Source organism: Nematolebias whitei, chromosome 12 (assembly GCF_014905685.2).
Source record: "Nematolebias whitei isolate Nwh7 chromosome 12, NemWhi1, whole genome shotgun sequence".
Lineage (NCBI taxonomy): Eukaryota > Metazoa > Chordata > Actinopteri > Cyprinodontiformes > Rivulidae > Nematolebias > Nematolebias whitei.
In genome coordinates this window covers 21,135,550-21,148,478 of record NC_056509.1, presented here as the reverse complement: position 1 = coordinate 21,148,478, position 12,929 = coordinate 21,135,550, and the positions used below count along the sequence as shown (strand labels likewise).

At 41.1% G+C, this 12,929-nt stretch overlaps 1 protein-coding gene across 1 annotated transcript in view; it reads right to left on the bottom strand.

Annotated features, from left to right (window-relative positions):
* Positions 1–481: 481 nt before the first annotated feature.
* Positions 482–12,929, bottom strand: part of LOC119417841 (centrosomal protein of 128 kDa) — a 166,813-nt gene continuing 154,365 nt past the window's right edge. The window contains exons 23-26 of the mRNA XM_037685096.1: positions 8,861–8,938; positions 7,387–7,500; positions 3,155–3,263; positions 482–540 (exon numbers count right to left, since the gene is read on the bottom strand). Of these exons, the coding sequence (XP_037541024.1) occupies positions 482–540; positions 3,155–3,263; positions 7,387–7,500; positions 8,861–8,938 (360 nt within the window). The remainder of the gene's footprint in view (positions 541–3,154; positions 3,264–7,386; positions 7,501–8,860; positions 8,939–12,929) is intronic.

The following is a 12,929-nucleotide window of genomic DNA, read 5'->3' as shown; positions in this document are numbered from 1 at the left end:
GAAAATTATTTAGGACGTTAAGAGAGAAACCTGCTCATGATAAAGGCACTACAACACGTTAGTGGAAACAGCAGGGGGTCTAAAGGCACCAGTTTTGGCTGCATACAGTAGAAGTTTAGCACAGACACGTTGGCATGATCACACGATATAAACAAGTAAAATGTTAAAACAAAACACCTACTAGTAATTCTATTTTTGGCTTTAAGCTTTTTTAAATACATTCTGTACAGTTGCTTATAAATAACGTTTTAAACACTTCACAGTGAACATCTCAAAGTGTTTCTGAAGGTTTGCTATAATATCTGTTCTTCCTCTGCTCTTGAGCAACGTCCAACTGCCTTGTAGAAGTCATCGAGGAGTCGAGTTAAAGAGCTCGAACTACAGTCGAGCTCATTCTGGCTGAAGTGCAGGCAGGAAGAGACGTGTTTGTAGAGAGGCACAGAAAGGTCTGTTAAAGGTTGAACTGAGGTTGAACGGAGAGTCAGGTCGTGCTGTATTTGGAGTCATCCAGGTCTGAACTGGTCAGGTGCTTAGAAGAAGCTGTAAAACACGAACAAAACATTAAGACAAAGGATCGTATTACCAGTTCCTTTAGACAGACTGGGAAATATACAGGTGCTGGTCATAAAATTAGAATATCAAGAAAAAGTTGATTTAGTTCAGTAATTCCATTCAAAAGTGTAACGTGTATATTATATTAATTCATTAACACAGACTGATATATTTCAAATGTTTATTTCTTTTAATGTTGATGAGTATAACTGACAACTAACGAAAACCCCAAATTCAGTATCTCAGAAAATTAGAACATTACTGAAGACCAATTAAAAAAAGGATTTTTAGAAATGCTGGTTGTCTCTTGTTCAAGAGTGGCTTGACACAAGGAATGTGACAGCTGAACCCCTTGTCTTGCATACGTCTGCGCATGGTGGTTCTTGAATCACTGAGTCCAGCTACAGTCCACTCTTTGTGAATCTCCCCCACATTTTGGAAGGAGTTTTGTTTCACAATCCTCTCCAGGGTGTGGTTATCTCTATTGCTTGTACACTTTTTTCTACCACATTGTTTCCTTCCCTTCGCCTCTCTATTAAAGTGCTTGGACACAGAGCTCTGTGAACAGCCAGCCTCTTTAGCAATGACCTTTTGTGTCTTGCCCTCCTTGTGCAAGGAGTCAGTGGTCGTCTTTTGGACAACAGTCAAGTCATCAGTCTTCCCCGTGATTGTGCAGCCTACAGAACAAGACCATTTAAAGGCGTTTGCTGTTGTTTTGAGTTAATTAACTGATTAGAATGTGGCACCAGGTCTCTTCCATATTGAACCTTTTCACAATATTCTAATTTTCTGAGATACTGAATTTGGGATTTTCGTTAGTTGTCAGTTATAATCATCAACATTAAAAGAAATAAACATTTGAAATATATCAGTCTGTGTGTAATGAATGAATATTCACTTTTTGAATGGAGTTACTGAAATAAATCAACTTTTTCATGATATTCTAATGTTATGACCAGCACCTGTAAAAACATTGTTTGTTTCAGTCATTGAACTCTGTTTTGCCGCAAAATTGCCCAAAATCTACATAAAAAAATAAAAATAAAATAATACACAAATCCCTCAAATATCTGAAGAAATGTTTATTGGTGCCAACACAGTGACTACTCAACATCCCAACATGCATCAGCTGTAAACAATGACCACAAGGGGCGGCTGTGGCTGAGTGGTTAGAGCAGTCGTCCTCCAATGCAAGAGTTGGGGGTTCAAATCCACCAGCAGTCACATGTCTAAGTGTCCCTGGGCAAGACACTGAACTCCTCATAGCCTCTGATGTGTGTCTCATTAGTGTATAAATGTGATCTGAAGCACTGATTAGTCTCTTTAGAAAGATTTGTTCAATTATCTTTGTAGAGATCTAGTAAAGTGCTGTATGAATGGATAAATGAGGACACAGATTGTAGTGTAAAGAGTTTTGAGTATCTTGAAATAAGATAGAAAGGCGCTATATAAGTACAGTCCATTTACCATTTACATTTTGATGTATAAACTTTATGCAAAGAGAACCAAGATCAAAGCTGCTGCCAGTGGCTCAAAAGGGTCACCATGGTAACCATACACCTACATCTCCCAGACAACATCCTTAATAAGACAGGCAGAGTAGTAACTAAGCTGACAAATGACTTTGAAAACTATAAGTTGCAGTGTTTCCCCTACCATTATTCAAGGAGGGCACTTGGCCGTTAACAGAACCGAACGCCCTATCAATCCCCACCCCCCCACTTTGCTCCATCACTTCCGGATGGGGAGCGGAGATTGTATCAGCTCAGCTCAGACTCCAAACCACACGCAATGCAAATGTAGCGCCCTGCTACCCCCGGCCCATCGAGAACTGCCAGCACTAAAGTAGCGCTAAGCTAATAAACCCACGCGCGCAATACAGATGTAGCACTCTACTCCCAAATCCCCCACCCACTCAACAACTGACCCAACCACTCCCCTCCCCAGTCACCAAAAACCTTGAAGAGCCTAACGCCCTCTCAAGGCAAGTAACCTAGGGTCATTGCCGTCAGAAGCATTGTAATGTGGGGGAAGGGGGAAGAGACATTGCCTGCTGGCACTAACGTAGCGCTAAGCTAGCATGCAACACAGAAGTGTCTCCCCTCCTCCCTCCACCTTGTCGACAAAACCCCCCAAAGCAGTGAGCGCCCTTCCAAGTCAAGTGATCTAGAGGAAACACTGCAAGCGGTGTGGTGAGTTGCAGGTAACCAGGAAAACCTGGAGTGGACTTTTAGTGGTTTGAGTATTTTCCTATTAATCAAGTGGAATGGATTTGTTCACGAAGAAATAGAAACAGTGCTGGGTGAACTGATATTTTATGGTAAATATGGAAGGAGGGTCCAAATGAATATTTTTTAAATGTGAGGGGGACACGTCCCCTTCATATATAATCCAAGCAACGCCTATATTAAACACTGAGCTGTATAAAAATATTGGATTACAAGTGGCAGAAATCTTATTGTCACGTCTATTTTTATGTCCACAGTGCATTCTGTGGTGAGAGAGAAAACAAAAACATCTACATTTGAACACAAACTAAAATAAGAGTAAGGTTTGAGAGAATAAGACAAGAAACTCGCTCAAAGACAGGGTGCGTACTCACATATTGGGTCAGACCTCATCGTACTGCTGAAGAAAGAGGTGGAGCCTTTGATGGAGGCAGAGAAAGCAGCCAGTCTTAAGCTCCTGGAGGTGGCATCCAGCTTCTCATCCTGAAACATCAGAGGTCAGCAGTTAAAAACATCAGAACAAAAGGTCTAGTGTTTATTTAATATATTTTAGTACTGGGGCTGGCAAACCAGATTCTATAAAGCAGCTTCAGGCTGAATCCCTCATCAGCCGCACTGGGAAAAGCTGTCCTGATCTTTTTTGTGATGTCAAGGAAAGGCAAAGGGGCAGTCCTGGGGTCTTTTTAGGGCACATTTTAAAACAAAGAGGTTGGAGCTGAACTTGTGAAACCCAAGCAAAACAAAACTTACAAACTGTCGCTGTCAGGCAAAAACATGCAACTCTGATTTGTCATTATTTACAAGTTACCCTTCACATCAGTCTGTGGTTTTATCAATGACTATCCAATGAAGAATAAAACAGTTTGTGACTTAACCTATCTTGTTTTTTTAAACCTACTTTTTGTCTTGTATTTTATTAAAATACAAGCTTAACCAAACTTTTAGCTTTCTTTGTTTAAGTGATTTTTGTTACAAACGTGGTCAAACAGAGAAACTATAATTTAATGTGTATGTTTTCGTCATCATCAGTCCTTTAGCCTTGGGGGCAGTAAAAACATCATTCACCAGCAACCTCCACCTGGGCTGACCCTCAGCGGGCCGGGTGAAGACATGCAAAGGGAGCTCTGTCCAAGTTTGGATATGACGAGGGTGCAGCCCCATATTACAGGTTCCTCCAGCTTTTCCAGGGAGAATCATGTTTGGGGTTGAAATGGGATAGAGGTAGAGCAGCAGACCTGGGACCAGAAAGTTACGGTTCGACTCCCCACCATTCCCACATGTCGTGGTGTCTCTGAGAAAGACATCCAATCCCTAACTGCTCCCCGAGTGCTTACATAGCTGTCCACTGCTCCACCTGGGTGTATCTCAGGTGGGTTAAATGAAGAGAAATAATGTCATCATTGTATGGGAACATACAATGGTGACAACACAGCACTTTATTTTTACCTTTGACAGAGTTCCCGTGGCCCTCACTACGTGGGCAAACCACGTCAATTTCTTCTTCTTGATCTGTTAGGAAAGAGTCATGATCTCCAAAGAGGATGTGGACTCTACGGTGGACCTCAGCATTTGTAGTGTCGGAGAGCAAATGGACCTGAAGAAGTTGTTGCCAACAGGTCATTTCAACTGTGCGTATTCTTTTCACTATCTCAGTCCAGGCTTCTGCAGCGTAGAGAAGGACACAACAAATGGATGTAGGAGTCTAGCTTTGGTAGTCATCAACACTGATCCAATCTTCCATACAAGCTTGAGTCTTGCAGTGATCTTCAGCTCTCCTGGAGCAGTTCACTGCAGAGTGTGAAGCAGCTGGGGTGAAGATCAGCACCTCCAAATCTGAGGCCAAGGTCCTCAACTGGAAAAGGGTGGATTGAGCTCTTCAGGTCAAGGGTGAGATTCTGCCTCAAGTGGAGGAGTTTAAGTATCTCTGGGTTTTGTTCACGAGTGAGGGAAGAATGGAGCATGAGATATACTGATGGATTGGTGCAGCATCTGCAGTATTGCAGACTCTGTGCCAGTCCATTGTGGTGAAGAGGGAGCTGAGCTGTAAGGTAAAGCTCTCTGTTTACCGGTCAGTCTACGTTCCTACACTCACCTATGGTCATGAACTCCTGGAAGTGAACGAAAAATGATATTGTGGATACAGGTCAAAATGAGTTTCCTCTGCAGGGTAGCTGGACTCTCCGTTTGACATAGGGTGAGAAGTTCAGTTATCTGGGGGAGACTCTGAGTAGAACCGCTGCTCCTCCTCATCGAGAGGAGCCAGTTGAGGTGATTCGGGCATCTGGTAAGAATGCTTCCTGGGCGCCTCCTTAGGGAGGTGCTTTGGGCATGTCTGACTGGGAGGAGACCCCAGGGAAGACCCAGGACACACTGGAGAGACTATGTTTCTTGGTTGGCCTAGGAACGCTTTGGGATTCTCCCAGAAGAGTTGGAAGAGGAGGCTGTGGAAAGAGATGTCTGGACCTCCCTGTTCAAGCTGCTGTCCCCTGAGACCAGACTTCAGAACAAGAGGAAGATGATGGATGGATGAAGATATTGCAATATTGAGCTGCAATAAATGTATTTAAAAATGTGATTAGGTGGAGATTTTATTTACCACCTCTACAGTGATGTGAACACTAGAATACATTTCAAAGGAGACTAAATTGTCTGACTGTAAACAAGAGGTGTTTGCTTAATAAGGCTGTTTGAAATATTTCTGAGGGACTTTTCTTTTTCAAACATCACATTCCTGTTTCTATGCGTTGGTGGCACCTCACTCTGAACAACTTGACGCTGAGATTCTCTCCATACGTTTTCTTTAAACAAACCTTGAGTGAACAACAGCTATTAAGCTAATGCAACTGCCACTTATCACTCAACACGGGAGTCATTTGAGCAAAGCAAGAAAGTAATCTATGAGAGTAAAACCATTTAAAAGTGAGTGTATGACTGTTTAGTGGAGGCTGAAAAACAGCTGACAGCAATCAGCTGTCAACAGTGATGTCTTAATGGCTCCCTCAATTGATTTATAGCAAAGAACATGAAGGTAGCAATTAACAGTAGCTGGTAATGTACAGGTTTAGTTTACTGCGCACTATGACCAATACTTTACCGCCACATGAAATTATTCATTTATCCATACAACTTGCAAATGAGTGCAGTGCGACCCGCTGGCATCTGTGTGGGTGAGCTGGACTCATAAATGGTTCTCAGTCAGACTATCTCTGTCCAAAGAGCTGCTGTTTGAACAGAATGTGATGTTACAGATGGAAATAACAGAAGAGAGCTGTTGTTGAGATGCAAAGACTCTTGTTAGAAATTCTTAAATATCCTGATGCATACTCAATAATCCAGGTAAAAAAATCTAAAAAAGTAAAGTCAGGTCCTCTGGATCATGTTGAAAGGTTTCATCTTTTATCCAAAAAAACTTCTTCAGTCTGAGGAGCTGCAACAAACTCAGTCTTATAAATAGCAACTTCTCATAGTGAATCAACCAGTTTGTTGTTGACATCCAGAACTAGTTGTTCACGTGATGAAGGAGGACTATCAGCCTAATGACTGACTGTTACTGTCCTGATGGCCACTTGCTACAGGGGGCTGAGTGATACTAGCAATAACAGTATTGTAAGAGGGGCACTGCTGAACACGGAGGCCTCCACCCCTGTCACCAGGACTCTGTATCACAGAGCAGACAGCGTCCCCACTAACTCAGGAGCCAGGCAGAAGGAGAAATCCTACACAAAACAGGCTCTAGAGCAATGTGGATATCCTAACTGGGCCTTCCTGAAAGCAGAGAAGAAACCCAAACAGGACTCCAGTCAGCCAACAGGTGAAAAGGAGGAACCCAGACCCAGACCAGTGGTCATTCCATATGTTGAGGGAGTATCAGAGAAACTGAGACGTTTATTTTCTAAACATAACGTCCCAGTGGCTTTTAAACCCCAAAATACATTACGGCAAAGACTGGTTCATCCCAAAGATCCAGTCCCCCGGCACAAACAGAGTAATATTGTGTATGCTGTTCAGTGTCAGGAGGGCTGTGATCAGTCTTACATCGGGGAAACTAAACAGCCACTGGCCAAAAGGATGGCCCAGCACAGAAGATCAACATCATCAGGCCAGGACTCTGCGGTCTACACTCATCTCCAGGCCAGCGGTCACTCTTTCAGGGATGAAGATGTTCACATCGTGGACAGAGAGGAACGATGGTGTGAGAGAAGAGTAAAGGAGGCCATCTTTGTGAAAAGAAATCATCCATCATTAAACAGGGGTGGAGGCCTCCGGGTTCAACTGTCCCCCTCTTACAATGCTGTTTATCACTCAGCCCTCTGTGAATAGCAAGTGGCCATCAGCATGCTAATGATAAGTCATTAGGCTGATGGTCCTCCTTTATCATGTGAGCAACTAGTTTTGGCTGTCACCAACAGATTGGTTCATCCAATATGAGAAGGTGCTATTTATAAGACTGAGTATGTTGCAGCTCCTCAGACTGACAAAATATTTTGGATAAAAGACGAAACGTTTCAACAATAACAATCCATCCAGAGGACCTGATTTTACTTTTTGTTGTTGTTGAAATTCTCAAGTTCTTCCTCAGTAAGAATGACGTGTGCATGTGACGTACTCTGTACTCTTGGATTCTATGTTTGGACTCATCCAGCTGGTGCTGCAGGTCCCGGACGATCTCTTTGTATTTAATGTAGCGCTGCTCGACAATCTCCTTCTGCTGCTGAGATTCCTGAACAAACCAAAATGAAGCCATCAGCAGAACCAACCAGATGTGAAACACAGACATTTTAAATCAAGTCTGAAAGTCCTCACAGTCCTGAGCACTACGGTTGGGTGGTAATAGTTGTTACATTAAAGTTTCCAAAACTGTAATTACATTAATTTACTAGAACTGTACTTCCTGAAAAACCTGCTGTCATTCCTGCTGTTTAGTGGTATTTTCTCTGTAGCAATATTTACTTTTTAAGAGGGGAACTGCAGGAAGCAACTTCCCATTCCGAAGGCACAATTAGCTGTATTAGAAATGCACATGTTCATTTTAAGTCACTTTACTGGGTTATAAAAGTTTTCCTGAATAAAGACCTCTTAAAATTACACGAGCCAAATCTTCATGCCACTGATTTTATTATTCATGCAATAGATAGTGGAGCAATAGTTGGAGGCTGAAGAGAAAAAGAACAGCTGAGCAGGAGACGGTTAACACAGAAAACAAAAATATTAAGTAGGGATGCACAATATTGGATTTTTGGCCGATAACAGATACCAATACTGTACCGATATTTTTTTTCCTAGACCTACTTACAGAGACTGCATAGCTTTCTCTGCTGTGGAAGTAAAATACAACTGTACATCATTCTGCAGGTCTTTGTCAGTTTGACCTGCTACCAAATACAGATGCCAAAAAGGGGCTGAAAATGATGTAACACTTCAACTTGGATTATGTTTAATGTCAAATTTATTCATGACATTTACTCTCTCCAACACAATGACAAAACTCGAACGGTGCAAATTTGTAAATTTTCACAAATCTAAACTCAACAGCGATATTTAACTTTATTGCTAATATAGGCCGATACCATGCTGATAATATCGTGGATCCCTAAAATAAAGTGTGGAAAGTCTATGTGGCGACAGCAACCATGCAGTCCTACTTCCCTGTGCGTGTTCTACGAGCACCTCCAGATCAGTTTGCACTCAGCTGTCATTTGCAAACACTTCTTAAGGCCAATATGTTTGTAACATATTGATTCTGTAATGTTACAGTAACAGTAATAAAAGTAATTACTTCATGAACCTTTTATTCTAGATGTTATCTAATGGGTTCTTGTGTAAATCACTTTGTTCCATGGTGCAAAAATCATTTGTGTATATTGCATCTTTAAGCTAAGCAATGTTTAAAAAAAATCCAACACTTAAAATGCCCTTTGTTACATGCAATTTTAGGAAAACTTTACAAGTTTATGTTTACACAGGATAATTTAAGGAAGGCTCAAATATAATAAAAGATGGATACCACCCCAGCTCTGTTGAAAACGACATTTAACACTAAAAAAGGAACGTTGACCGTTGTGGGTCTTATTTAAACCTACCTCCAAATCTCTAAAGTCCTCCAACAGATAGTTTTTCTCTGGAATTGACTCCAAATGATCCAGAGCTGCTCTTGTGTTCTGTCCACCAAAAACACAAAATACAACTTACAAAAAATGTCAAGCAAAATGTTGGTAGAAGAAACCTAAATGGTGTAAAATCTCATAAAGGGACATAAAAGGATTAAAGCAATGGTAGTTCAGGACAGAGCTAAACGCCAAAGTGGTTCAGCATTTGAGCACAATTCATTTGTCAACATCATCATCTGTAGAAGTTGTAGTTGTGGTCGACTGTTGTTGTCTTGTATCAAAAACTTCAAACAGCAGAGCTATGGGGCCGAGATGGTGTAGAGGCAGGGCAGCCGGCTTGGGACCCGAGAGTCCCAGGTTCGATCCCCAGTCACTGCACATCACGTGGCGTCTCTGGGCAGCACGTCTAATCCCCAAAAATGTCCCCCGGGCGCTTTCAATAGCTGCCCACTGCACCACCTGGTGGTGGATGGGTTAAATGCAGAGACTAATTTCGCCATTGTATGGAAACATACAGTGCTGACATTGTGATGACATTATTATTATTATTACTGTACATAAAGCCCGTATCACATCGGGTGTGACGGTCAACAACCAGCTGGAAAAACAATATTGTGAGAAAATATTCAAATTTTCACTTGGAATCACATTGAATTGGTACATAAGACACATATTAATAATAATAAAATGCAACATTCATGTGACATTTCTACAAACCGTGTTCACATTTTTTGTCACCATTTAGTCTCAGTATGTTTTATGTCTCAATCACGTGACTCCAGTCAGTCATCTAGTTTTCATACGTCATCAAACTCTCTTAAAGTTGTCCCACATTTCTCACACGATCTGGACTTACAGAAACTAAATTGAGAATGTTTGAGAAGTGACAGTTTTGAATAAAAACCTGTTGTACAATTTGTTTTTCCCACGAGTCTAACATTCTTGTGGTGGGTCTGTGACACATTAAGAAACTGAACCCCTGCAAAAGTTTGCACTGTTTACTTTTACAACTAGGCTTAAGTCTTTCCTTTTTGATAAATCCTATATTTAGGGTTGGCTTAGGTTTCCTGAAGTATCCCTTAGTTATGCTGCTATAGGCTTAAGACTGCTGGAGGACAAACTGACCATATTTATTCACTCTGCTACCGTCTTTACTTTACTTACCTGATTGTATTTGTAATTTGTTCTATCCTTGACATGTTTGTCTTTCAGGTACACCTGCACCTGAACCTGCCATACTGTGCTCATTTATTTCTCCTTCCTGTTCTCTCAACCCCAGCTGGTCGAAGCAGATGGATGTTCGTCCTGAGCCTGGTTCTGCTGGAGGTTTCTTCCTGTTAAAAGGGAGTGTTTCCTTTCCACTGTTGCCTTTGTGCTTGCTCAGGATGGGAGACTGTGACGAAGTGAAGACTCAACGAGTCTGCTGCTTCCTTAGATAGAGAACTTTTATTAAACGGCTTTTTTATACAGGTGCTTGTCATAAAATCAGAATATCATGAAAAAGTTTATTTATTTCAGTAATTACATTCAAAAAGTGAAACTTGTATATTATATTCATTCATTACACACAGACTGATATATTTCAAATGTGTATTTCTTTTAACCCTTTGATGCACAACATATGCACACCGCTTCTAATGCACATGGGTCAAAAATGACCCGCATTCATTTTCCAGGTTATTTCATGTTGACTGAGCTTTTCTTTGCTCCATCTTTTGAAATCAATTCATTTTGTGACTGAATATTCCAAGTATTCTTTAAATATCTTGTTTTTAATTACCACAGATCATTAATTTATTTTTTAATTTCCTACTTTATGAACAAAAATACTTTTTATATTACTACACATGGGTCATCCAAGTGTGATTTCAAATTAAATATCTTAATACTATAATAAAAAAAAGTTTTATGTAATTACTTTAGCAGTGAATGGGGCCAAACAGTTATTTATTTAGTATTTGCAACATGTTTGTCATTTTGTCACACATACACATACACACATACACATACCTCCTGATAACAGCTGTTGAACTGAACTTTGTGGTTTAACAACTGTAAAATGGTGAAATGTGACCAAACAAAACAAAATAAAACAACTGAACACATCACTCCAACACAAATTGCCATCTCAGTTTTACATGCCTCACAAATGATCATTAAGCGTTTGTACTCCTTGCACACAGGCCTGGTGCACTGGGAACACCAGCTGATGGCTTTTCTGTCTTTCAAAACTGGGCAGATCGAGCACCTCTTCCTTTTCCTTTGGCCCTCCTGTCTGATGTCCCCTTGTAGCTGGGTGGTGGTTGTGTTTTGTTTTTTAACCCACACCTTCCCATTGCCTCAATAACATGCTTCTGGAGCTTGGGTGTGCCCTCCATGCACCTCTTTATATGTGGCATGACAAGCTCTTTGCCCAGCTCCTTGATCAATAGCTGGCGTGCATTACTCGCACCACCCATATGATCAGGGTGTTGTGCACTGAAGTTGGTGTAGGCATCGAGTGTGGCAACCAGCATATTGTACCAAAGAACCATGGGCCACCTTCTTGTTCTCCGCAGACATGTGTAGTTGCTAATCATTTGATCCATTGTGTCCACTCCTTTCGTTTTATTGTAGTACTGGATCACTTCTGGTTTCTTCTTTTGACTGCTGTTATCCACTTCTGTGTCATCATGCATGGTGCTCTGTTGGACAACAGCCTTTCCCTTCTTCTGCACATAGCTCACCATGGTCGTGTTGCCATTTGGAATCCAAATTACAAGCTATGAAGCTCCTGTGGTTTAGATTGCTTCATGATGGTGGTATGTCAGGCTTGTTCTGGCGAAGAGTCCCAACCAATGACCAGGTTGTTCTTGAGGAGCTTCTCAGCCAGAGGGACACTGGTAAAAAAGTTGTTCCCACCAAATGCTGTAGTAAATGCATGTTGGTCGTTTCTGACCCATGTGTGTAAACTTGATGTAGAATTAGGTCATTTTCACACCTGATAGTCCGGTAGACTCGGTTCGGTTGAGGACCAATATTCATAACATTTGTTTACATTTGAGCTGGTGAGTTTGCATTCACACTGCACTGTGCAGTCGAGTCAACCTGTTGAACCAACCTGTTCCCCCCACTCGCCTGTGGGGGGCGCTGCACCAAGAACTACTGAAAGAAACAACACATAAACCTCTGAAGACACTTCTTCTTCTTCTGTAAATAAAAACAAAAACTGAGTGGCATCAAGTTTTAACAGTTTTAGGAGTTATATTTTGTAATTTTTCAAAAATGGACTCAGCATGAGTGAAAGATGGGGCAGAAGACCATGGAGAATGTTGTTTTTCACACAAGGCAGCTGACGGCTCCATATGAGTTAAGAGAAATGCGTGTTTGTTTGCTCTGTGCTGTACTCCACTTCTTGCTTGTGGAGCGGGGTCTGGTCTGTTTACATTCACACTGTACTCGAACCGCGCTGGAGTTCTCTTCTATCGGACCGAGACCTAGGTTTTAGCCCGGGCCAGAGTTCGCCTTTTGTTCTGTAACAGAGTTCGATGGCGCGTTCACACCTCCCCAAACGAACCGGACGTTCTAGGAAAACGAGCTAGAGTTCGATTAAAGCGGACTAAACAGGGCTGGTGTGAATGCACCCTTACAAAATCTGTGCTTGTTCATAACTTAAGAAAGGAAAAATAAAATAAAGATGATTTGTGCTAAACAAAAACAAAATATTGACTGCATATTTGGAAAAGTAAATGATAAAATTAATTTATTTCAAAAGTATATCACAGAAATATTCAACCATACATGAAGTAACCTGGAAAACGAATGCGAGTCGTTTTTGGCCTATTTTGTGCATTAGAAGGGTAGTGATACGAAAAGGGTTTTTATTAAAAAAAGTAATAAATGAAAAAATAAAATAAGAATGTAGCATGATCAAAAACAAGTTAATTGAGGAATACCTTGAATACTGAATAATGAAATTAATTTATTGCAAAGATATAGAAGATAAAAACTCATCTGGGTCACTTTTGACCCATGTTTTGCATCAAAGGGTTAATGTTGATGA